Source organism: Sinocyclocheilus grahami, unplaced genomic scaffold, assembly GCF_001515645.1.
Source record: "Sinocyclocheilus grahami isolate Dianchi unplaced genomic scaffold, SAMN03320097.WGS_v1.1 scaffold295.1, whole genome shotgun sequence".
In the NCBI taxonomy this organism is placed as follows: Eukaryota; Metazoa; Chordata; class Actinopteri; order Cypriniformes; family Cyprinidae; genus Sinocyclocheilus; species Sinocyclocheilus grahami.
Genome location: NW_015505474.1, coordinates 937,985 through 963,670, shown reverse-complemented (window position 1 = coordinate 963,670; position 25,686 = coordinate 937,985). Strand labels below are relative to the sequence as shown.

General features: G+C 37.1%; 1 protein-coding gene across 1 annotated transcript in view; it reads left to right on the top strand.

Annotated features, from left to right (window-relative positions):
• LOC107600990 (von Willebrand factor D and EGF domain-containing protein) overlaps nt 1–19,477 on the top strand; it is a 70,526-nt gene extending 51,049 nt beyond the window's left edge. The window contains exons 20-32 of the mRNA XM_016292994.1: nt 1,066–1,263; nt 5,131–5,298; nt 6,869–7,699; nt 8,986–9,081; nt 9,203–9,298; nt 10,680–10,775; nt 10,860–10,955; nt 13,134–13,229; nt 13,736–13,831; nt 15,040–15,135; nt 15,374–15,469; nt 17,825–17,922; nt 19,287–19,477. Coding sequence (XP_016148480.1) covers nt 1,066–1,263; nt 5,131–5,298; nt 6,869–7,699; nt 8,986–9,081; nt 9,203–9,298; nt 10,680–10,775; nt 10,860–10,955; nt 13,134–13,229; nt 13,736–13,831; nt 15,040–15,135; nt 15,374–15,469; nt 17,825–17,922; nt 19,287–19,307 — 2,084 coding nt within the window. The 3' untranslated portion in view covers nt 19,308–19,477. The remainder of the gene's footprint in view (nt 1–1,065; nt 1,264–5,130; nt 5,299–6,868; nt 7,700–8,985; nt 9,082–9,202; nt 9,299–10,679; nt 10,776–10,859; nt 10,956–13,133; nt 13,230–13,735; nt 13,832–15,039; nt 15,136–15,373; nt 15,470–17,824; nt 17,923–19,286) is intronic.
• The last annotated feature ends 6,209 nt before the right edge of the window (nt 19,478–25,686 follow it).

Genomic DNA, 25,686 nt, shown 5'->3' with positions numbered 1-25,686 from the left:
GGTTCAACCGTAATTTTACGAAGCTACGAGAATACTTTTTGTGCGCAAAAGAAAATGGTTGAACCCCTGATGTCACATGGATTATTTTACTGATCTCCTTGCTACATTTCTGGACGTTGATCGTGGTAATTACATTGCTGTCCATGGGAGGGTCAGAGAGCTTTCAGATTCCATCAAAAATATCTTAATTTGCTTTCCGAAGATGAACGGAGGTCTTACGGGTTTGGAACGACATGAGGGCGAGTAATTAATGACATCATTTTCATTTTGGGGTGAACTATCCCTTTAACTGCAAGAGTGTGATGATCCATCAGATGCTGTATTACTCCGAACATATTGTATTTGAAAACAAATTTTTTTTTTGTTAATTAGGTTAATTTTTTAATAGGAAAATTTATTAATACCTTAATACCAACGAGGTGACATCAACAGTCTTCAAATATGAAGAAAGTTTTTATATTTTGGTTAAATATTATGCAAACCTTTTTTCCTTAACAATATGAACAATAACCTCACTTTTAAAAACATTTGTGTCCTGTTATTGACTTTGGTGCCTTCTTTAATGAGACTGCTGATTTTACTAACTAGTCAGGAGGGAAACATCATAACCTTGACGCTAAACAACAACAAAATTTTTTTCATTGTTTTTACCCATGAGGCAACAAAACAAATGTTTCAGTGTCATTTAGAAGGTCCAAAAGTATTTAACTGAGATAACAGATCTCTTCAATTAGCACATTTTCTTAAATGAATGGGCATATGCATGCTTTGGTGCTTTAGTATTTCATATTTGGAGTATCTTTGTAGTGTAGTGTGTTATTACGATTTACATATATTGTACATTTATATATACAGTACGTGTGTGAAAAATCACAGGTCGTTTTTTTTTATAATTGGTCCTTCCTAAACATATGGTCATGTGACCAAAATTGTCCACAGTTTGCAAGATTAAGGGTGCGACACATCTTACCCCACTCTCAATTGTCCTTTATTCTGCACTTGAGGCATCAGTAGCAAAAGCTGTCGAGTTGATTTTCAATAATTTATCTCTCTCTTTTTCATCAGCACCAGCAAGATTGGTCACATCTCATCCCATCACCTCTCACACTGTCGCCTCATTCGCGCCTCCCGCAGTGCGTCCCATCAGCAAAATGCCCGCCCCCCTTTCTAAAACGACCTCCACTCACCTCCCGCCGGAGTCCAACGAAGCTCCAAGCAAGACCTCGGTCACCAAAGCCACCACCAGCACGAGTCAGAGAACTGGCAAGTACTTGTTTCCATTGTTCTGTCTCTACATGTCCACAGATGGCCAGGAAACAAAACCGTGAGGGTTTCGTTCGGAGCCAAATCACCCACTGCTGATGTCATGACATTGCAGAAAACGATTCTTTGTCTTTCCCTGACGCAGCGTGATGTCCCTTCATTCTCCCTAGAGTCATTTCCTGCACTGGGTTTTTGTGTGCGTGATGTTCCCAGGAAATGACTTTCATCCAGCTGCTAAGCACAAAGCAAGACAAGGCCTGCTGGTGTGCCTTTGTGCCCACACCTCTTACCCTCTCTCGTCTTGGTATAATGCCTGAAATTAGCGATTCTAATTAGCCATGCCAGGCATTCAGACTCTCTATGAAATTCAACAGAGCAAGGTTAGGTAAAGGACGTTTCTCACTTTCTGTTTGGAAGAGTAATAGTCAAGAGACACATAGTCAAATCTCTTTGGTATTGCATGCATTGTCCCATAGGAAAAAGTGAAATTACAAATATCTGTAACATCTCTATACTGAGATGCAAATAAAAGTTTTTGTTAAGTCTCAGATTTCTATTTTTTCACATTTTAGAGGAGACTCTAAAAATGAATACTGGCACTTTTTTTCTCAGGAGAAAACTCAAATCTAAGATGCAGAGAGATTAAAACAAAATCTCAATTTGAACTCTAACATTTTTCAGCAAATTCTTGTTGACATCTTTAGCTCTTGAGGTGAAATTACTGGGGTCTTTTCATTAGGGCATAACAGGTGTCTCAATTTGATCCCCTCACTGGCGTCTAGGAGAAACAACTGAGATATTAAAGAGACCTCCTGAGAAAAAAAAAATCTAGGATTTCTCATCAAATTCTTTCAAAATAAAACAATTTGAGCTATGCGAAACTCCATTACATTATTGATCTTAAACCAGCCGTGTTGACCTAAACATGGTTAGGAAAAAGATTCATTTCAATTGGAATGTTCTTTTCCTCACACAGGCCTGTCAAAGACAAAGACACAAGAAATAGAGCACACAAATCATGAGACCTATGTTTATGGCCCTTTGTTGCAAATAGCTCAGGGGCCTAACAATATTTGCTGGGACTGGCACAACAGGCCCCTGGAGGACATCAGGATGGGGAGCGTAAATTGGCTTTATTGCTCTGTTCGCTCTCCTCATCTTCCCTCTCTTCTCCCTTTCACTCACTCAGGTCATGTCCTCTGGGAATAAAATGGAAAGAAAGTAAGATGAGACATCAACCAGAGAGACTTGAGGGGGTTCCCGGGGAATATTTGTACTCTAACCAGCTTTGCAAAGACATCTTTGAAGCCTTTTTTGTTTTTTTTAACACATCATCTTTCAATATTTGTCTCAACATTTTGTTTGATTTTCTTCTTTGAAAATTGTTTTGGAGATATAAAAAGAGACAAATGAGACCTGCATACCTTAAGACTTTAGGGTTACAGAATTAACATGGATAGCATACTTTTTGGATCATTTGGTTTATAAAGATTTTCATTAGAAATCTGAGAAAAATTTGAATTTTGACTTTATTACTGCAAATATAAGCACAGTTTGACAATGTCAAATTCTTAGACTCTTGAGCAAGCATATTTGAGATTATTAAGGGTGCTTTCACACCTGGCCCGTTGTTTCAGAACCTGGCGCGTTTCCCCCCTTAGCTCGGTTCGTTTGAGCATATGTGAACACAGCAAATCGTGCCCGGATCCGCGCCAAAACAATCAGTCCGAGATCGCCTGAACGAGGTGGTCTCGGCTCGATTGAAAACGAACTCTGGAGCGGTTCGGTTGTAGTGAGAAAGCAATCCAATCTAACTGACCAACGAACCAGGCTATATCACAATGTATAATGGGTAATTACGTAAGTTCCGTGAAAAGCATTAGCTTTGTTGTTTTGCTAATACTTCAAAATGAACCTGTGAATGTCTGTGCGCGAGCACGTCTTTGCCATTCAAAATCAAAGTGCACTTTTTCATTTTATAACGCCGTCTTATTGCTCTTCTTCCTAATAGGGGCATTTTAAAATGATAAATTAATATAAGGACAGCTACAAAAAAAAACAACAACAATAAGCCCGCGAAGCTGTTGTCGTTTCATCCTGATGAATGACAGCCGTGACAGCTAGTGGAATCCCGGAAAATAAACCGTGGAACTTTGACCAATGAGACAACAGTTTACTTGCGCGTGACTTTGCCGTGTGAAAGCGAACCGCACCAAGAATAAAAAGCAACATTGTAGTTTGAATCCCTGTTTCGTAACAAAGCAATCGATCTACAGGTGTGAAAGCACCCTAAGATTATCTCAAGGAGAAAAATATGAGAAGCACAATATGTAGAAAGCGTCTTAATTTAATTCTCACTGAATCCCAATTTCAGTCTAAGTGAAACCACTGAGATATTCAAGATGTCTCTATTGGGATTGTTCTTTTCTATGGAAAGATGTTGATTGTCTCATAATTGGATGTTTCAGCACAATGTTTCTCTTACTCTATGCAAAGAACATTTTCATTTTACAGACTAAGAGGGTCACTGTAGATGGGGAACTCCTTGTAATTGTTTTGAATGATGCCTGTTTTAAAGGTTATTGCCAATGCAGAAATAACCATTAATAGTATCCCAAAAGAGACTCCTCCATTTGAGTTACTGTGTGCTACAAACCCCAAGGTTAAATTAATTCTTGTCATTCTCAGGTACCCTGGTCATCTTTTTGTAAATGCTAATTGAAAATTAAATTAGACATGTCCCCGACGGCCGTTTGTCCCCTGGCTGCACTCGAAGCAATTCAAACAATACGTCTCCTTGTATTTTGTTGAACTCTCGTTTGCACTTTTTTTGTCTCTGTTGTAATTAATGCAGGAAAGGAAACAAAAGGATTGGGATGAGGACAGGGGGCCATTTGTAAAGTCCCATGAGTAATCTTTTCTAAAAGGTAGATAAGGCCAGAGTTTGAGGAACAGGGACAAATAGCCCGCTCTGGAAAGCCACTATCATCCTTGGGAGCACCTCAGCTCTTGCTAATACAGTCTTGCCGGTTTGCAGATTGCCTGTCATCACACTTATAGAGCAAGATGAGATGGCAAGCAGAGGGGATGCAAGCTGTCACCCACCTCGGCCCGATAAATCCCGTCGTTGTCTAAGGGATTTGAGCTGACCTTGCGGAAATGGGACAAAAAGCCTGGGCAATAACCCTTGATATGTGTAATCACAGGGCCGATAAATCCATTTTTAATGGACGACAGCTGCTAACTCTTTCATCTTTATCAGCTCTGCTGGCAGAGGGCAGGCTTCTTGTTTTATTTGACACGTCACGTGACGCTCGACAGAACAGGTGCATGCGTCTGGGTGATTGTGAGCAAGATGAGGGCATACTTATTCAATAAAATATGGTGATGTGACCCCATATAATGCCACAAAAATAATTTCCTGCGTGCTCCAAAAGTGCTCAGATGGATCCTGTAGCATATATGTGGTAGAGTAAAAAGGACACCGGTTTGTTTAGTGATGTATAAAACAATGGGGTAATTTTTAGTCACAGGAAATTATGTCAAAATTTCAGGGTATTGCTTCACACCTTCTGACATCAGCTCATCTTCCCTAGTGTATGAGTGAGACCTCAATTTCCCTGCATAGCTAATCCTTCACCAGTCTGTTGCGGTTGGGTAACTGATGTAGGCTGCGGAGGCCACGTGAGAGTGTGAAATTGTTGGTAGGAATTGAAGGTGAAATCCTTCAAGGACATAGAACCCAGAGGGCCTCTGACCCTAAATTCACATCAATCTCCTATTAAGATGCTAATGAGTAAATGCTTACAGAAATTGCATCTGTATATTAATGGCAAATCTAAAAGGCAGTATTTCTTTACTGTGCAGGTTTTCCCAACGGACTAAACGTGACATCCAAATGTGCAAGTAGGCCATGTTTTCTAGGTGTTCAGTGCATTGACCTCCGGCCACCCTACACTGGCTACGTCTGTGGACGATGTCCACCAGGGTACCACGGAAATGGACGTACCTGCACAAAACAATCAAAGCATAGCAGTAAGTACTTTTTGAACTTAACATTGCAATCAGTCTTTCAAAGCTTAAATATAATTTAAAAAATAGTTGAATTGAATATGTACATGTGCGCACACACACATCCTTTCATCAACACAGAACTAAACAATAAACTTTTTCAAAGTTGTTGCATCATGATGAATATTTAATTTACATTTGTTTGAAAATGAATCTGTCGCTTTTTTTCTCATCAATCCTTTCTTAATTCTCCTTGTTTCATCTCCTGAAAGTGCAGAGCTCCAGTAATTAGAAAAAAACATAACGAACAGGAAACAAGCCTGTCGTAATCCTCAGAACGTCACGGGTACTTTGATACGGTTGATAAGTGAGATCTGGAAACGTCTAATGCTCAGTCATGCACAGTCTGCGGCACGGTGGTTGCTGACCCACAATGTGTTTTTGGCTGACGAGTATAGGGAACGGAAAAAGACAGTAAGGAATTAGGGAAAGAATGTGTAAACTCATTTAGATAGGGGATGAGGAGGGGGAAGACAGTGAGGAAGAGTTAACAGAAAACTGGGTTTTTAACAGAGTAGCAGGTTTTTTTTTTTTTTTGGTCTTTGATTCTCCTTTTACATTTTATAAAAAGCTAAATTACCAGACTGCATCTTATCCCTTATCCCCAGAGTACAGTGTGTTACATTTCACTGCATGAAAATGTTGTTAGACTTCTTAATATATTCTTTTGCTTGAAAAATCCCTCAAATACATTTTCCTAAGTTGCAGTATCGCAGCACGACCGTAAAAGCCTTCAGAGCGGGGTAATGACTTTTAATGCATTTTTTACTGTGAATGGACCACTGCTGGAATCATTCCTAATAATGTCGTTATCAGGAGTGAATCCATGAGCAGCCACAGTGGGAACTAGAAAAGAAACAGCTTCATTTTGCAAGCTAATTCCCTTATTGTCGCCACATGCATCCCAGATTCTTACACACTCAGAAACGACTGTGCATCTCTGTTGTTGGGATTGCATTTTGTTGTATTATGTCTTTGTTCCTTGCCGGGGAATCTTGTCAAGCGGCCACAGCGACTATCTGTTGTTTATGAGTAAATATACCACCATGATGTTTTAAGCTAGTACTGAGCGCCATTGCATCATAACTGCAATTATGGTGGTCTCATTGTGTAAAATCTTCAAAGGTCTGGTCAAGATATCCAGAGGATGTTGATGAATAACTGCAGAATACACTATCAATCCCTTCTTTTTATTTTGGTGTCCTTAATACAGAGATGTCCAATCCTGCTCTTGGAGGGCCACTGTCCTGCAGAGTTCAGCTCCAACCCCAATTAAACACACCTGAACCAGCTAATCAAGGTCTAAATAGGAATGCTAGAAACTTTCAGGCAGGTGTGCTGAGGCAAGTTGGAGCTAAACTCTGCAGGACCCTCCAGGATCAAGTTTGAACAACCCTGCCTTAATGTAATGAGCCTTACTATGTCCTGTTGTGGCTGACAAGTAAACTTTTTAAGTTGGATTAAAAGTATTTACTGTTCATAAGCTTGACAAGTCGCTTTTCATCTTGCATAATAAGCTTGTCCTCTCATCTAGCACCGCATTACTCACCACAACTGAACCAAGCCAAGAACAACATACCTCATGTCTCCCACGGCTTTTCCCATCTGCACCTCCCCATCCTTCCATTCAGGCAACCTCACAGACGCCTATCCTCACGAACGAGGGCCCCACACCATCAGGCCACCACTCACATCCCCCTCCCGCCAACCTTTCCACCTGTCACAGGGAAAGCGGGACTGGTGCTAAAGGCAGGACACGCACCTGCCTCAACCAGCAGCAGAGATCGACTCCTCTCTCACTCTCACAATCAACTGAACATTCTTCCGAGCCCAGAGGAGCGAGATGCTTCATTTAAAGTCTCGGCAAGTGGATTTGCAGGAGTCACGCCTGGAAAAGTCACTTTACCTCACACTTCAAGGCACGTTGAGGCACTAAGGAAATCTCCACAGCAATCCAGTCTGGTCACAATTACCCGACCTCAACCTTGGACACCTCCAGATGCCCAGAAACCCCTAACAGCAGCCCTAACTTCCCTTTCCTTCTCCTTTTCGGAGTCTGAATTCTCCGCTGATGGAGGCCTTGGAGCCGGAATCCAAGACCCCTATGAGACCCAAACACTGCCTCAGGAGAGCTTCACCTACCTTGGTGAACAAAGCCAAACCCAATTTCTGGACAACCAACCAACTCTTCAGAACGGTAGACACCAAGGCAAGAGCAAAAATGTGGTTCTGTTAGAGGAGAGAAGTTTCTCCTGTGCAGATGTCCCTTGCTTCCCAGGAGTCCACTGTGAGCTTGCAGGGGATGGGCAACCCAGATGTGGACGGTGTCCTTTGGGGTACACTGGAGATGGTCGAATGTGCAGAGGTAATTTTAGATGTATAGATGACTTTTCTTTATTATCCATTGATTAGTTAGTCCTCATCAAGTCCAAAATTAGAGACTTACTTATCCATGACATAAATGCCTGGACAAAAATATTGTAACTTTAGGGGTATAACATCTTGTCACTGGGGCAGTACCCTACATCCTTATACCTTATCTGCCCTAAAATGTGCATATTTGTACCTTAGAGTAGTAATATGTACCCTTACTACTATGTGCTACTATGAACCTTTTAGAGGGTAAATAAGGTACAACGATGTCTCTTTAAAGAAAACTGCCCTAATGACAGTTTCATATGTCGTTTCAGGGATGGTTTACCTGAAATAGTTGATACCATAATATTATTCAGTGATTAGTTGTTCCTCAAAAGTGTCATTGTATCAAACTGGTACATTCCTGATTAAGTATCATATAAGTGAAATGGAGAACCCCGACTCGCAGAAATGGTGCAAAACTAGCTAGTCCGATTATAACTACCAATATTCGTATAGTAATTGCCGATTTTATGTGCAATAGGTCAGTGAACAAATTGTGGGCATGCCTTCTGAGTTCTAGACTACAGAGAAGTGTGCAGCATGTGGAGTTTAAGACTGACAACTGACAGTAACTGGTGAAAACAATAAGCTCAATCCTCAAGCATGCTCTAGGCATAAGGAATAAATACATTCCTTGAGCTCCATCACATGGGTTCGTGAACCTGAGAAAATTAGGAGCAGTGGGTGGAAGAATCACTAGAAACATGTTTGCTATTGTAATCCCATGAAATTGTATTACTATGTTGAAATTCACTCAGGACAATGATTATTTATGCATTCATGAATTATTTTCAGGCACTGTTTCAAGGTATGAATATAGTGTGAACACGCACAAAACCATCACAGGTGTCTTGCGTTGAGCTCTACAAAGCATATGGCAGTGGATCTAGCGTTTCATCAAACAGGAAGTTAATGTGGTGAATGTTACCCAACTATTCAAATCAGTCTTGTATTTTTCAGAATGCTTGAAGGAGGAACTTAGGGTGAATTTTAAAATGCAAGCATGGTAATGATCTACAAATATAACACTAGCGTCACCTGCACTTTAACAACAACTCGCTTTAATTTAAAATGAAAGGTACACATTTAAAATTGATAAAGTATATACAGAATCTGTATATGTTTTTGCTTCCTGTGCTTCAGGCCGCAGATGGAGGCAAATATGTGTTTGCCTTTTGATGAAGTGAATCTGACCATGTGTTATTTGTGTTTGCATGCCATTTGTGCCTTCAGCCGTGTGCAGACATGCCTGCGGTAGAAACATGGAGTGTGCGGCCCCCAACACGTGTCGCTGCAAGAAGGGATACAGTGGTCCAAATTGTGAAACAGGTCAAACAAACCCACACCAATGTTTATAAATGTTGTATACATGGTCAGGTGCAATCACACACACAAGCACTCATTTTGAAATAACGTAATTGTTGAATGACATAATTTTGAATTCTCACAGCTATCTGCAGTCCAGCCTGCCTGAACGGAGGGAAATGTGTGGTGCCAGATGTATGCGACTGCATGTCAGGTTACCATGGAGAGACCTGTGAAAGCGGTAAGAGCACTGAAATTGCATTGCCATTCAGCACTTGTGTAAATAATGTGTAAAAAGTGCATTTTTCCACTTTTTTCACGCAGTTTGTTGGCGTTTTTGAGTTAATAACCCTATGAAATGGGGCTTGACAAGTGCTGTTTCTGGTCCTTTCTTTAAAAATGGTCAATACAGCCTTTTGTTTGTCTCAGCCTTGCATTTGTGAACTGTAATTTGCTCTTTTTTTTTAAAAAATGTCAATAACCTTTTGTTTATGAACCATGATTTGCTACCTTTATTACAAGTTTGAGTCAGCTGGTATTTATACATTTAATTGGAGACAACATTGTTCTAGGGAGAGTTTCATTTGAAAAAAGTTTGCATACACATTTTATGTTTAGGAAAATGGCTGTCCATTTTATACCCTTGTAGGTTAATTTGTGAACTCATATCAAATAGCATACAAGATGGCCTCAAATATGGTTTTTAGAGTCGAGAGAGAGTCCGAGAGCGCGCACTTCTGTTGCATGATCTTGATTGCTGTTTGCTCCATTAGCGCATGCATTTGGATTAAAACTAAATCGTAAATATAAAACAAACAAAAATTATAGGGGCATTCACTATAAACAGCATTTATTTTAAATGTCAAGCATACACAACTTTATTTAAAGCAGAAGTGAAACTAGCAGACTGGGTGAAATGCGCTAGGCTGTAAGTGTCTCTCTCATTCTGCACCAATACAAACGTGTGCGCGCTGCGTATGTTTAGCTTGCTTTAAGGCCAAAGTATACTTCGGTTTTTACTTGTACGCGAGGGTCCGTGTACGCTGCGCGTGACGCAAATTACATCACCAAAATAGTACGCATGCACTCGTATAATGTATAACAAGTGGTTCCCTGCATTATTTTAGGAAAACGTTTTGTGATTACAGTATTGAGCTACTGCAATGGAGCAGCTCTAATGTGCCATTAAAATGAACAGTGAGAGTAACAAGCTTATACAATACATTTTAACTGGTATAATTAAGTGTGGAAATAACTGAAGGTAATATCTGTTTGCTAAATGAAGCCAACTAACATGATTCATATTATTATTATTATTGCTATTATTTTGTTTCTGTACCCAATATAAAAAATAAAAAATACAAATGCTGTGAAAATACAGGTATCGGTATCGGCGAGTACCAAAAATTAAAGTATCGGTATTGGACTCATTCTGAAAAAAGTGGTATCAGTGCATCCCTAGTTTTTGGTACTATTTTGCAAATCTGTGCCATTTGAACTTTCCATAAAAAGGCAAGAGCCAAATAATCTGTACAGGCTTGATGAGTTATGCATTAGCGGTTTGCTTTGTGTGATATATGACTGTATTTTGTGTGCATTTGGTCGTATGAATATTCCCGCAGCTCTCTGCAGTTTGCCTTGCCTGCACGGAGGCACCTGCGTGGGTCGAGACACCTGCTCATGTCCCTATGGCTTTGTAGGGCCCAGATGTGAAACCAGTGAGTCCTGATAAATCATGTTAGCTTGGATTTCATGTGCATGTCAAAGATGGTATTGCATGTGTTTTGGTTTCATTTTCACAGTGGTATGCAACCGTCACTGTCAAAACGGTGGGAAGTGTGCATCACCGGATGAGTGCGAATGTCTGGCAGGGTGGACGGGACCATTGTGTGAGACAGGTGAGAGTGTGTGTGGTTGGCTCCCAGTGGGACCAATCTCTTCTCACTAAATCCATCATATGTATGTGTGCTGCTTCCTGGTGGCATTTAGCTGATGTAGAACCTCTATCTGTTCATTTTTCATTCCATCCTGGTGGCTCAGAGAAAACACCAGCTATTATTTCAGCCTGATGCTAACTTCTCATCCACCTGTGAGGATCAATTACTTTCAATTGAGCGGAGAGCCTCACAGTAACAAATGTAGTTTGTATTCACATAAATAAATATTTACAAAAAAACAATATATGTCAACTCTGATTCTCCTAGCAAAACAGTAAAGTGATGCAATAAGATGTTGCTATAGGGTGTTTTTAGGAATAGAGAGAGAGAATTAACTTTTGTTTTGCACTCAAAAAATATTTAGGTTTAAATTAAAATTGCATGTATTTCAATTGCATACAAATTTTCCATTGCATAGTTTTAACATAAAATAATAAACTTTATGTGATTTGAATGCGTCAGTCATACATGAATGAAACAGGTAAGACTTATAGACTTAGTCCCCAGTGTTTTATAAACATCGCTCAGTGTTCATGTTTTTCCACAATACAATGTTGTGTGTTAAAGTAACATTGAAGAAGTGTTGGAATTAAGGACATCATTATTTAACGATTGACTATTAATGATGAACACCTGCTATTAACAAGTTTAGGTTTTCATCTATTATTTCTACTTTACTTTAATTCAATCTCACTTAACAAAAAATAAAAAAGCAATAGTTTTATTTTAACAACACTGATATATATATATATGAAGAACCTTTTGAAGAACCTTTATTTTTAAGAGTGTAGGTTATATTTGTTTATTATTACATAATACTTCTAGCCCAGGGGCCCGTTCTTCGTACGCCGCTAACTCAGTTAGCTGGATTTGATTGTTGACGATTTGGCATGATCTTGGATTATTTGGTTCTTCGAAGCTCATCCCGGAGTTGCTGTCATAGCAACAGGTCTGTAAGCTTAAACCTGCTCGGGAGCAGGCTTATTTCATGTAAACAGGATTAGATTGCATCTTTTTAAGCAGAATTGATACTTAAAATCTGTCCGCTACCACCGATACTTTATTACAAGAGTATCCTACTGATCCAGGGACAATAATTTAAAATAATAATCATTTAAAAATGTATTTAAAATAATATGTTGTGTAGTCTTAAATACTATAGACACAGCCAGTTTTACTCACTAAAAGATTTATTCGTCATAAAATTATTACTTCATAATTGTATTCGAGTCTTACACACATGCTATACAGATATTGTAGAGTCGTGCATTAATTTGAGTGATGACAGCTATTATGGGAGTGGCTTGATGGAGCACAGGAGATGCAGATAACATGATCTTGACCCTTAAGAATCTTTAATTAATGCTGTCACGTAACAAATCTGTTCAAATATAAAATTAAATTAATTGCTAATTACTACATTGAAATAAAAATTTTAAGCCTGTACAAATATTAGAAATAGAGAATATAAATAATTGGGAATCATATAAAAATAAAAACAGTGCACATTTCATTCATCTATTATAACATTTATGTAGTTTTGTTCGCTTGGCTGTTTCCTTATAAAAGTCCAAAAATGTGTCAAGTTTTTCGTCAGGTGTCTTTTTTAACTATGTGATGTCATTACGTTGCTGTCTTGCCACCAGCCAATCGCTGCACTGCTGATCGTGGTTTCGAGTATCGATACATAGCCCCTTTTAAACCAACCCAAGAACACGCAATTATCCCAGATAACTCAATCCAGCCATACTGATCATCAACAACAGCTGCGTTCAAAGAACCGAATTAGCCAGATCCTGATTAGCGAGATGATATCATCTTGGATGTGACATTTCATCTCGAATGTAATAAGCGACGTACGAAGAACGGGCCCCAGAACTGACTGTTATATAAACATCTTTGTGGCACAGCATGTACAATTTCAATTTATGACTTTCGAAAGGTTTTTAAAAGAGCTTGACTGATTTCTTTGAAAATCATTAGTAGGCCAGTTTTACTCTCTCTCTGAAGAGTACATCATTATTTTTTAACAGCTGAGCTGTGATTTTGACCTCACAAACACCCAACAGTGAGGTTTGACCCCAAAACAACCACCTACGTTTCATGCATCTTATATTTAATATGTGTATCTGTCTCCAGCTCTGTGTAACCCTGTGTGTCTCAACGGCGGAACCTGCGTTCGCTCGAACTCCTGCACCTGCCAGCCTGGTTTCTACGGGACTCGGTGTCAAAACGGTATAACAGCCTTTCTTTTTGAATCAATGTTCCTGATGCATGGCCTTGTTTTTTGAGAGCTTACAGAGGCCGGATATCAATTTCTTAAGAGCTTGGGGTGAAGCATTTCTACTGCACTTTAAAACAATAAAATGGACCAGCCCTAAAAACCATTTGGATTCTATTGAAGTCTCGTGCTCATGTCGTAGCCCCAGATTCAGGGCGTTTGATGTGCACATATCGATTCCTCTGCAGCAGCTTCATGTGGTGAGGAATGATTCACATAATGGCTTGCAACAGCCACTTGGTAAATATATTTTTGATGATGGGGAATGACTCTAATGTCTGGGTTGCTTCAAGTTTTGTGAAATCTAGCAGCTTTTAGTGTGTTTTCCCAGTCATGTCAGATTTGCTGTTGGTTATTTCACTTTACGGCTGTTTGATCTGTCCGTCATTAGTTCAGAGAACACTGGTGTGATTTTCATTCATCAAATGCTAGACATTTTATGTACTTCTCTTTCTTTCAGCCGTGTGCAGTCCACCCTGCAAGAACGGAGGTCACTGTATACGAAACAACATCTGCTCATGTGTGAAGGGATATTCTGGGCCACGCTGTGAGAAAAGTAAGTGTTGTCTTTCTAACAGGTTTCTGGAGGACTTCTATCCAACCTGAGCTTGATAGGAACAGGTTTTGGTAAAGCTCCAATCATAAACTTATAGTTTTGTACCTCTATGCCCCCTTTGAAACACATGGCATGATGGGATTTAAGTCACAGCATACGGAAGGAAAGCATAGAGTTGTTTTGTTGACCGAAAATGGCGCTCTGGGAGCCAAGATCAGACGTTAGTTGAAGAGTTACATATGGCCTGTCTGATCGAGGAGGAAGGATGAATCTGAGCAAAGATAGTGAGTTATTTCAGTGTGAGGATTATGAAACATATGGGATCAGGACTGGATGAATTAATGTGGATGGCAAGTCTTGTTATATGAATATTCCAATTAAAATAACATTTAAGAATGTAATGTCTTTATGTTTAGGTCAAGTGTAAACATTTTTTATTTTTTTTTCCAAACACTTCACACCACAGAGAGTAAACGGCTTACTGATTTTATTATTTGAAATACAGTGGTAATGAACAAAACGCTAATAATAATAATAATAATAATGCAATATTAAGATATTCAATAATACAAAATAATATTTTAAATAGATACAATTTGTAATGAATGAATAATGTATGAACAATAAAACATTGTTTAAAAAGTATTATTTCTAATAATTTCAATAATGTTATTTATTTTGTAATGAAAAAGAACATTTAAAATAAATCATTTATAAATTAGAATTTATGAGTAAAACATTCAATAAAATGCAAGTATTTATAATTATAATAATAATGTAATTTGTTATTAATGAAAGAACATTTTCAAAAAAAAATCAACTTACGAATAATAAAACATTTTAATAATAATAATAAATATTTGATATTAAATAATGACAAATACAAATTTAAATATGAAAAGTAACTATTTATATTATAATTATTTAAAAAAATATATGATTTATAGTAATAATAATAATCATAAAAAAGAAATAAAATATGAAAAGTCCATAACTTTATTATTATTATTATTAAATATTTTAGCATATTTTTTCTTATTTGAATTATCAGTTTGTGGTGTCAAAGTTGTAGTCAGTATTTCATCCACATCTTGACCAATCAAACTCTAAAATCCATATAAGTTGCTTTATCGGTCTACAAAAAAAAACTTTATTTTACCCTATTGGTCCAAGTAAATCCAAAGCTTTATCTTTCCATTTCTCCACAGGTGTGTGTGAGCCAGTGTGTATGAACGGAGGACGATGCGTTGGACCAGATGTGTGCGACTGTGCATCAGGCTGGAGGGGAAAGAGATGTGATAAACGTGAGTACCAAACCTCATCCTGACAAAGACCTCGAAGTGACCTCCTTACCTCATGTTAGCATTCTGAGAGAAGTGTCTTTAAACATAAATCTCACAGTTCTTATCTATAATAATTAACAGAAACTATAACAATTCTACTTGTATAATATAAAAATCACACTTTTGATGATGTGTTCCAGTGGTTTGAGCCTTGTTTGTCTGTTTGATGTAGTTTCTCTCTCCGTTTCTGTTCCTCCAGCTGTGTGTCTGCAGAAGTGTTTAAACGGAGGTGAATGTGTGGGGCCGAATACCTGCCACTGCCGTCCTGGCTGGAAGGGAACTCTCTGCCAAATCCGTAAGTGATTCCCATCCGAGTAACAGAAATGCAATCCTTTCACCACATTCACTGCGGTGAGCCTCCAAAGACATGCACTTGACTCGCTCTCGTTCTCAGTAAAAGAATCTAGATTGCATCTCCTCTGTTCCTCTGCGGTTGTTGGCGATACGTTTTGGTGATTAACAGCACAGATTGTCTGTGTTTGGCAGGGGAGCAGGAATTCATGTTTACTGCTGGAAGTAAACGTGAATGCTGATGTAGAGAGGAGTGGATCGGGATCAGTTTAAAATGCCTTTGCCTTGAGCTTGACCTGTGTAGGAATGGTTCATTCAAAATTAAACTTTAGATCTAATGGTGACATATTTGAATGAGATTTGAGAGCTACGATGGATTTTTAAACTTGACTTGGATTTTGGGTCTTTTCATCACATACATTTTTAATATGGCATATGGGTTGTATGGACCAATTTATGATACCATATATGTGACCCTGGACCACAAAACCAGTCACACGGGTCAATTTTTCGAAATTGAGATGTATACATCATCTGAAAGCTGAATGAATAATATTTCCAGTGATGTGTGGTTTGTTAGGATAGGACAATATTTGGCCGAGATACAACTATTTGAGAATCTGGAATCTGAGGGTGCAAAAAAATCAAAATATTGAGAAAATCGCCTTTAAAGTTGTCCAAATGAAGTTCTTAGCAATGCATATTACTAATCAAAAATTAAGTTTTAATATATTTACAGTAGGAAATTTACAAAATATCTTCATGGAACACGATCTTTACTTAATATCTAATGATTTTTGGCATAAAAGAAAAATCAATAATTTTGACACATACAATGTATTTTGGGCTATTGCTACAAATATACCCAAGCAACTTAAGACTGGTTTTGTGCTCCAGGGTCACATATGTTTTTTTGTCTGTTTGGAGCTTGACAGCATTTGTACTCAATTCACTTTCATATAGAAAAGCGCAACCAGGACATTCTTCAAAATGTCTTCTTTTTCAATCTTTAAGCTATTTTATAATTATTTATTAATCACATAAACACACACACACACATACATATATACATATTATATACCGTGTTGGGTAGTAACGCATTACTTATTAACGCGTTACTGTAATTTGATAACTTTTTTTAGTAACGGAGTTTAACGCGTTATAGTTACAAGCCGAGGTCTCTATACGTTACTGCCGCGTTACATTGCTGACAGAATGCAGTGTTTTATAATCTAGAGATTGTAAAAAGGATGTTGCACACACACTGTCGAGTCAAGTGCCAGTGGATTAGAGACCTGCTCCCACGAGACCCGATGCAACAGAGTGTGGCGCTGGACAAGATGGGCGAGTGCTGGTGCGGGCGGGTAGACACTCGTGTGTGTGCGGGATGCGGGAGAATAAAATGATTCACTGGACTCCCGCAAAATAGAAATATCTAAACATAAAATATTTCAAACAAATAAATTGTTATTCATCTATTGCACAAAAGCAACATGAACTAATATAAAATATAAACGATTAGCAGGTGCAAGCGTATGCAGAGTTTCTATTTAGGCTATAACACGTGTTTGCAGCGTTGAGCAATGCAGTGCTGAAATTTGCGTGCTCATGAATCCTCTCATTATAACACACGAATTGTAGACATTATGAAAGATTCATTATGCATATATTTATTTGCGTTATAACAGAGCTGTGTGAGATTGCGATGAACTATGTCTTTTAGAGATTATAAATGCATTCTGTCATGCCAAACCATGCATGCAGCAGTCGCTTGCTTTAGTAAAAAATAACAGTGTTCTGTGAATGCTGATGCTTTAATAACAAATATTTATCGGGAGCGTGTATGCTGGGATTTCATGAATTTAATGGATAAAAAAGTAATTTTTTGAAATAAAGTAATCAGAACAGTAACGTGATTACTTTTAAAAGGAGTAATCAGATCTCTAAAAGATATCTCAGTTCATCATATATATAATGAAGAGTTCATTTGCAAAAACAGATAACTCGGTTTTTAACAACTCTCAGTAATCATGCTTTTTCATTGTGCATTCCAATTAATCTCAATCAAATTGCACTAAAAAAACAGCTAACTAACACAATAAAAACATGATAACATAATAAAAAAACATGATTTTGAGTTATCTGTTTTTGCAAATAAACTTCATATATATATATATATACATATTTACATTTGATGAATTGTAAATGTTTATTTATTTTACAATTTTATTTTTAGTTAATTTCTGCCATTACATTTGCATTTTCCTTTGCATATCATGTTTTATATGTGTACTATGTTCTAAACCTATATCTAAAATATAACATGACAAACCGTTAATAATGCCATGATTTCTCACAGCAATCTGTGAACAGAGGTGTTTGTACGGCAGCCGATGTGTCCGACCCAATGTGTGCGCTTGCAGAAGTGGCTACGTGGGAACTCTTTGCTCTAAGAAGGTAAAAATAAATACATTAATTAAATCAAAAATATAAATAAAATTATATATATATATATATACTGTATATATAGTCATGGCCAAAAATATCGGCACCCTTGGTAAATATGATCAAAGAAGGCTGTGAATATTAATCTGCATTGTTAATCCTTTTGATCTTTTATTAAAAAAATTCACAAAAATCTAACCTTTCATTGGATAATACGAATTTAAAATGGGGGGAAATATCATTAACGAAATAAATGTTTTTCTCTAATACGCATTGGCCACAATTAACGGCACCCTTTTATTCAATACTTTTTGAAACCTCCATTTGCCAGTCTAACAGCTCTAAATTTGCTCCTATAATGCCTGATGAGGTTAGAGAGCACCTGACAAGAGATCAGAGACCATTCCTTCATCCAGAATCTCTCCAGACCCTTCAGATTCCCAGCTCCATGTTGGTGGTGCTTCTCTTCAGTTCACCACACTCATTTTCTGTAGGGTTCAGGTCAGAGGACTGGAATGGCCATGGCAGAAGTTTGGTTTTGCGCTCAGTAACCCATTTTTGTGTTGTTTTTGAGGTTTGTGTTTGGATTACTGTACGGTTGGAAGATCCAAACATGGTCCATTATAAGATTTCTAACAGAGTCGGTCACTTTTAGATTTTTTATCTGTTGGTATTTAATAGAATCCATGATGCCATGTGTCTAAACAAGATGTCCAGGACCTCCAGCAGAAATATAGGCCCACAACATTAAAAATACAGCAGTATATTTCATTGTACACATGGGGTACTTTTTATCCCTTTGTGCACCAAACCCATCTTGAGTGTTTGCTGCTAAGAAGCTAATTTTTTTGTTTCATCTGACCATAGAAGCCAGTCGTGTCTGATAACTGAATATGCTGGAGTTTGTTTTTGGATGAGCTAGGATAATTTTTCTTGAAACCCTCCCAAACAACATGTGGTGCTGTTTGACAATTTTTTAAAGGTTTTCTGACCCCGAGACAACTGTTTTCTGCAATTCTCCAGCGGTGGTCCTTGGAGAGTCTTTAGCCACTCAACCTCTCCTCCTCACCGTGCATTAGGACGATATAGACACACGTCCTCGTCCAGGCAGTTTCGTAACATTTTCTGTTGATTGGAAATTCTTAATTATTGCCCTGATGGTGGAAATGGAAATTTTCACTGCTCTAGCTCTTTTCTTAAAGCCACTTCACTAATTTGTGAAGATCTTTTGCTGCATATCAGAAATATATTCTTTGGTTTTTCTCATTGTGATGGATGATTAAGGGAATTTGGCCTTTGTTTTCCCTCCCCAATATTTTTGGCCATGATTGTATATAGATGGATAGATAGATAGTATTAACTTTTTTTTTTAACAGCTTCCTGTCCAGACAGGATGAGGAAATGACATCATCAGGTGTCATTGATGCACTGAGGACACGGGGCCCATATTTTAACCTTACAGGGTTACACTGTAAATATCATATCTGAAGATATTAATTTATGTATAAGGTATAATATGCCATTTTTTTCACGCTCTTCAATCGTTACTATATTTGTGAAAATGATTCCAAACAAAATAAATGAGTGTATTTTACATGTTTTGGCTCTTTTGGCTTAATTCTAACATCCACTCACATTATCTCCATATCATCTAAATATTTTTGCAATTCATTTTAGGGATGCACGGTAGTGGCAAAAATCACACACTTCACCTCTAAATGACCTCTGATTCCTTAGGCCAGATTGTATTTGTAACTCGCTGTAGTTTAAAGTCAAGTTTGACAGAAAAACGATCTCTCTTGGTATTCAAGCCAAGGCACAGACAATTTAGCATCCTTTGCCATTATTCCTCCAACGACGTAGTCTGAAACCCAGCTGCACTCTGTTTCTCTGAGGACGTCCCCTTTAATGTGACTGGAATGTTAAAAAAAACACCACGTAAACATGCTGTTTGTGTCACGCCTGGCGGAGCGTGCAGTGGCTGCAGTTTTACCGCAGATCGCTTGGCAAATATAAACAGACACCTCGGTGACAACACAAACAAGCATCTGAACTAATTAACGGCCATTGATGGCGGCCATTAATGAGTCAGCCACAGATAGTTCCTCTCATGCATAGCTAATAATCCAGCTGTTCGCATACGATTACTTGTGGTGCGCAAAAATAAAGAGAAAAGGACGGTAAACATTTAAGAGCTCGCAGAGGACAATAAACTGTTCATCACTAGTTTGAAAGGGTTATGAGGAGGCCAATTAGTGTTTGATTTATTATGAATAATTATAAAATGCACACACACAGTTCAAAAGTTTGGAGTTTTTTGCAAGATGTTTATTCTGCAAGAAAACATTAAATTGCTTCTTGACTTTCTATTCATAAATTCATTAATTTTAATAAATCTGCATAAATTAATAAATAATAATAATAATCCTAAAAAAAAAAAAAAAAAGTATCACTGTTTCCACAAAAATAAAAAATAAAAATTAAACACCACAACTGTTTTCACACTGATAATAATAAATGTTTCTTGATCAGCAAATCAGCATTTTAGAATGATTTCTGACTCATTCTGAATTTCTGACTGGAGTAATGATGCTGAAAATTCAGCTTTGCATCACAGGAATAAATTACATATTCAGATAGAAAACAGTGATTTTAAATTTTAATAATACTCCACCTCCTGAGACCCTGTGACCTCATATGAGGACATTATATTTTGGTGTATTTCTCTGAGACTATACATGCCACAGTTTGAAGTCTGGATGTCCTGTACAGAGCACATTCAGGGCTTTTCAGAGATACTAAATGTTTGGATGTTTCACCATCACCACTCCCTCTCCTTGGTCTTCAAATATGTCTGATATTAATTTAGTGACACTCTTATGGAAATATGATCATATTTTGTAATTATCATTTAAATCTGTCTCATTTTTAAACTGTCTGTCATAAATCAACATCTCAGGAAAATGTTATGGGGTTTCAAATCAAAATATGACTGTTACAAAACAGGATGTTGATTTCATACATGTTCTCATATGAGGACACTGGGATTAAAAGCATGTTTATTAGCATTTTGGGAGACATGACAAATGAATAGGGAAAGAAATTATGTTTCAATATTCTATTAAATATATATTATGAAAATTGTCAGATATGACTCCCATTATTACATTTCTTTTTTCATTACATGTTGCCCCAAAAACACATTCATATGCAAATTAGATTTAGTTTATAGATACAGTGTATAGAATGAGAAAACCCGTTTATGGCCATTTTACACACATTTTGCAGAAAGAAATATGGTATATCAAATCATTCTGTTATAACATAGTTGAGAATCATCTTTATACAAAGTTTGATAAAAAAAAAATTTATTGGTGGTTTAAAAAATCTATTGTTTTTGCCTATGCATGTTCAATTAAGGGTTTTTTTTTTTTTTTTGAGTCCCGATGTCCTCTACCGAGGACATAGCATAACTTATGAACGGTTTTTTTTTTTTACTATTTTTTTAATGCTCTAAACAATGTAAAGACATGGAAAAAAAACGTTTCTCGTGTCTTAAGAGGATAATATTACCATTTGACCTCAAAACAATCTTACAATCCCCAAACTTTTGAACCTTGTGGACCACTTTAATGGCACTTTTGCATCCTTTTAGCCTCCATCCCCATTCATTGTAATTGCCTGGAAAATAGTGATCGTTATTATAGACTTTAGTCAATGTAGCATCATCATTTCCGACAGGAATATAACGAGACTGTGAGGAATAGAAATACAATGTGTTCAGCGGATATGGTTGTTTAACATCCTACCGATTTTAGTAAGCTGATTAAACATATCTTTCCAAAAAAATTCAGTAGATAAAAACTCCACAAAACAGTTTTGAAAGTTGCGAGTTGTGAAAATTGATATATAATACCTTTATGCTGCACACAACATTGCAAAAACTATAAGTCTATCTATCCCTCACAGCCTCGTTATCATCTGTATAAAATTCAATGTCATCTAACCTGATTTTCTGTGAACATGTGAGATGGTTAACTTGAAGAATAATAAAGTGCAGTAAACAGTAAAACAATCTACGCTACAAGTAGTGTTGTGGTTATGATCATAACTTCAAATAATATGACGCCAAATTAAATACCAGTTTGCAATATCAATCACCTAAACCAGTGGTTCCCAACCCTGGTCCTGGAGGCACCCCAACACTGCATGTTTTGCATGTCTCCTTAATCAAAGACACCTGATTCAGGTCATCAGCTCATTAGTAGAGACTCCAAGACCTGAAATTGGTGTGTCAGAGAAAGGAGACATGCAAAATGTGCAGTGTTGGGGTGCCTCAAGGACCAGGGTTGGGAATCACTGTCCTAAACGAATGGTTTTAGTACAGCTAAAATAACTGGAAGGCAATGACACCGGAAGTGTTGCACATTCACCATACAAAAAGGCCTTTGCGCGCCCGCTCTTACGTTTAAAATAAAGCACGTTCACCTTTAAGTTAAGGTGGATTAGGAGGAGTAAATGATGAAAGAATTGTAAGTGAACTGCCTCTTTAAGGTCTGCCTGTCATCGTGCAGGGCTTTCGACTTTTCTGAAGTATTGCGTAAAGTCATATGGGATTTTCAGATAACTCTTCAATTAAAGACATCAAGAATCCTGCGAGGTAAGATCATTCAACAAGTTCACAAGTAAGCGCCTTACCAATGTGTGTGTGGCTGAGAGAGTGTGTGTGTTTTCACAGAGAGGCGTAGCTTCCGGTCTCGTACCTCCTGCTAAAACAGTATGACAACGAATTTCATCATCTCACTGTCAGGCGCAGGTTGTAGATTACCGCCGCAGGTGGTGTGAACTTCCACAGATTGGGAATAGGAACACGAGGATAAGGGTTGGGGGGAACGGCAACCTGGATTTGAATCGTAATACTTTAGACTTCATCAAGACCAGTCGATTACTGACAAACGGCCCTGGCAGTAAAATATTAATTTGAGCGGGCGCCAAATAAACAAGCAACATATGCAAAGTCTGTCAAAGTCAGCAATTCTTTTGTGTCTCACATAGCCTACATAAATATCAACACAGATGGAAACGCTGGCAGAGTTGTAGGCTATTATTATGTTAGTGATTGCATTGTTTGTTGCATTACAGAATAAACAAACGGTCAGAGTGTGAATATCTCAAACCAAGAAATGTTTGTCAAAAAAAAAAAGACACACATATATATATATACACACACACACACGCATACACAAATTCTGTTGATTATATTATACCCATACAAGTTTTACATTGTAAGCATGCACTGCAAAATAAAATAAAATAAATAAATGATTTAAATAATGAAAAAGAAATGTGGTAGTATTTCTGCTTGAAATTTAGTTTATATAATGAAATATAATAATAATAAATAAATTATATATATATATATAATATTCATTCATTCATTATTTTTTATTTCATTTATTTACTTATTTATTGATAACATTAATGAATTTTTAGGATACTATTTGCTTAATATTCATGAAAATGTTACAATGGAGGGAAAAATGAATCATTTACTCTTGTTCCAAATATGTTTCTTCTTTTTTTTTTTTTTTTTGGCACAAAAAAATATATTTTTAATAACATTGGTAAAACCAATGGTTCTGGGAGGCATTAATGAATTTTTAGGATACTATTTGCTTAATATTCATGAAAATGTTACAATGGAGGGAAAAATGAATCATTTACTCTTGTTCCAAATATGTTTCTTCTTTTTTTTTTTTTTTGGACACAAAAGAAGATATTTTGAAGAACATTGGTAACCCCATAGTTGCTGGTAGGTATTGACCTCAATAGTATTTTTTCCTCATATATGGAAGTCAGTGGCTACCAGCAACTGTTTGGTTACCAAGAATCCCAACATTCTTCAAAATATCTTCTTTTGTGTATAGCAGAAGAAAGAAACTCATACAGGTTTGGAAAAACTTGAGGGTGAGTAAGTGATGACAGAATTTATTTTCGGGTGAACTATCCCTTTAATGGTCCTAAAAATAGCCTTCTTTCTATTGGTGTATAATATTAGTTTTTTCTTTTGATTTTGAAGTGGACTCCATTTCTCCATGAGATAAATTAACTTTTTATGAAGTCTTGACCCAATTAATTAAACATTTAATACTTTTTTTTTCAGTTAATACTCAACAGATTGCTGACAGTCTGTCCTTTAGATCTTGGAATTGTCTCATTATAATGTGACCTTGAGAAAGGAATTTATAGTTATAAAGTCTTCAGTTTTTTATATATCCTTTGGGTATGCATCTTATTTGTGATTAATCAGTCATGTGCATGAATCATGCACATAATCTCAGTGCAAATATGCTACTGTGTTTCTCTGGTTTATGCTTATTAAATAATTAAAATAATAGCGTAGTTATAGGCTAATGTAATATATTTGTATTATATGCATTTATTAATTATTGAACACCAGTGTCTTTTATGATACTGCAGCTGCAGCCATTTATAAACAGAAATATGATATGAGAGTCTGTACATTACAGTCATGTAACAAGAGTCAAAGGGGTTAGTTAATAAGCTTCACTCTGTATCATAACGCATTACCTCTCATGATTGCTTTAACAATCAGGTCTCAAGGTCTCTTTAAACATATGGGGCCACAAAGGAAGATTAAGCCATATATTTGCATTCTTACCTCAGTCAGTGTTGTTATTTAGCACATTGAGATGTGTTAACTATGCCGAGGAGGATGCTGACCGCTTTCTAACATATTTTTGTCAAGCTGTGATTCTCACTCCATGTGTTATAATTAAACCTGTTGGGGATTGTCCAGTAAATGCTAGATACTCGCTCTAATCACATCTAGAGGTCATATTGAAAGATGACGAGCTTAATTTGATCTATTATTTGAACTTGACATGAGTCATGAGGCAAGATATTTTACTGATCAGCAACGCATTTTTCTATTCAGTTAGCAGCTTATATTCAAAGCGGTTAGGCTGCAGAGGAAACAGTTTCAACAAAGTTGGAAGAACAAGAAAATGGTAAGAAACACAAAGAGCTGGATGAGGAAAAATTTAAAGCGGATTAAGTCATGTTACTTTGTCAATAAATATGTTAGCTTGGATTGTAGATTAGCACAAGCCTTAAATTAAACAAGGTATTGTGTAGGTTGTTTTCCTCAAAGATGCTTTGAATAATAATTAAAAAAAGTGTTTGCTAAATGAATAACTATAAATGTTGTAAATTAGCTTATCTGAACGAGTTAAATTAGTTACCTGACCATGTATTTATCTGTTTGTAGTTATAAGTAGTTGTGTAGCCAGCGGTTAGCCACTCATTAGTGGAGAATAAACCCCTGTGATACAAGAGCAGTCTGCTTCATGCCAAGGTCCTGATCACTCTGTCTGGGTTAGCGTTAATGACCAGCTAACAGTACATTATTCCTGAATGAACAGTTCATTCAGGAAGGTAAATGAAATCGCTTCTTAATGTCACTGTATGCTAGTCAGAGATCCCATTAAGAGGCTGTTCATGTAGCTACAAATGTATGTGGACAAATCTGCTAAAACTGAAATGCTGTAGTCCATGCTCGTAAGACCACCACACAGGAGATTAGAGAAGAAAAGGGAAAAGAAGGAGAGCAGTTTTCTGGCCATAGTTCAAATCTCTCAAGAATGATGACTCCGAGAAAACCATACATCCTAGAAACCCATCACCAGACAGAAGTCAGACTTTTCCCCTCTCTTTTTTGTTTTTCTCCCTTGAGTTTGAGTAGCGAGAAAGTAC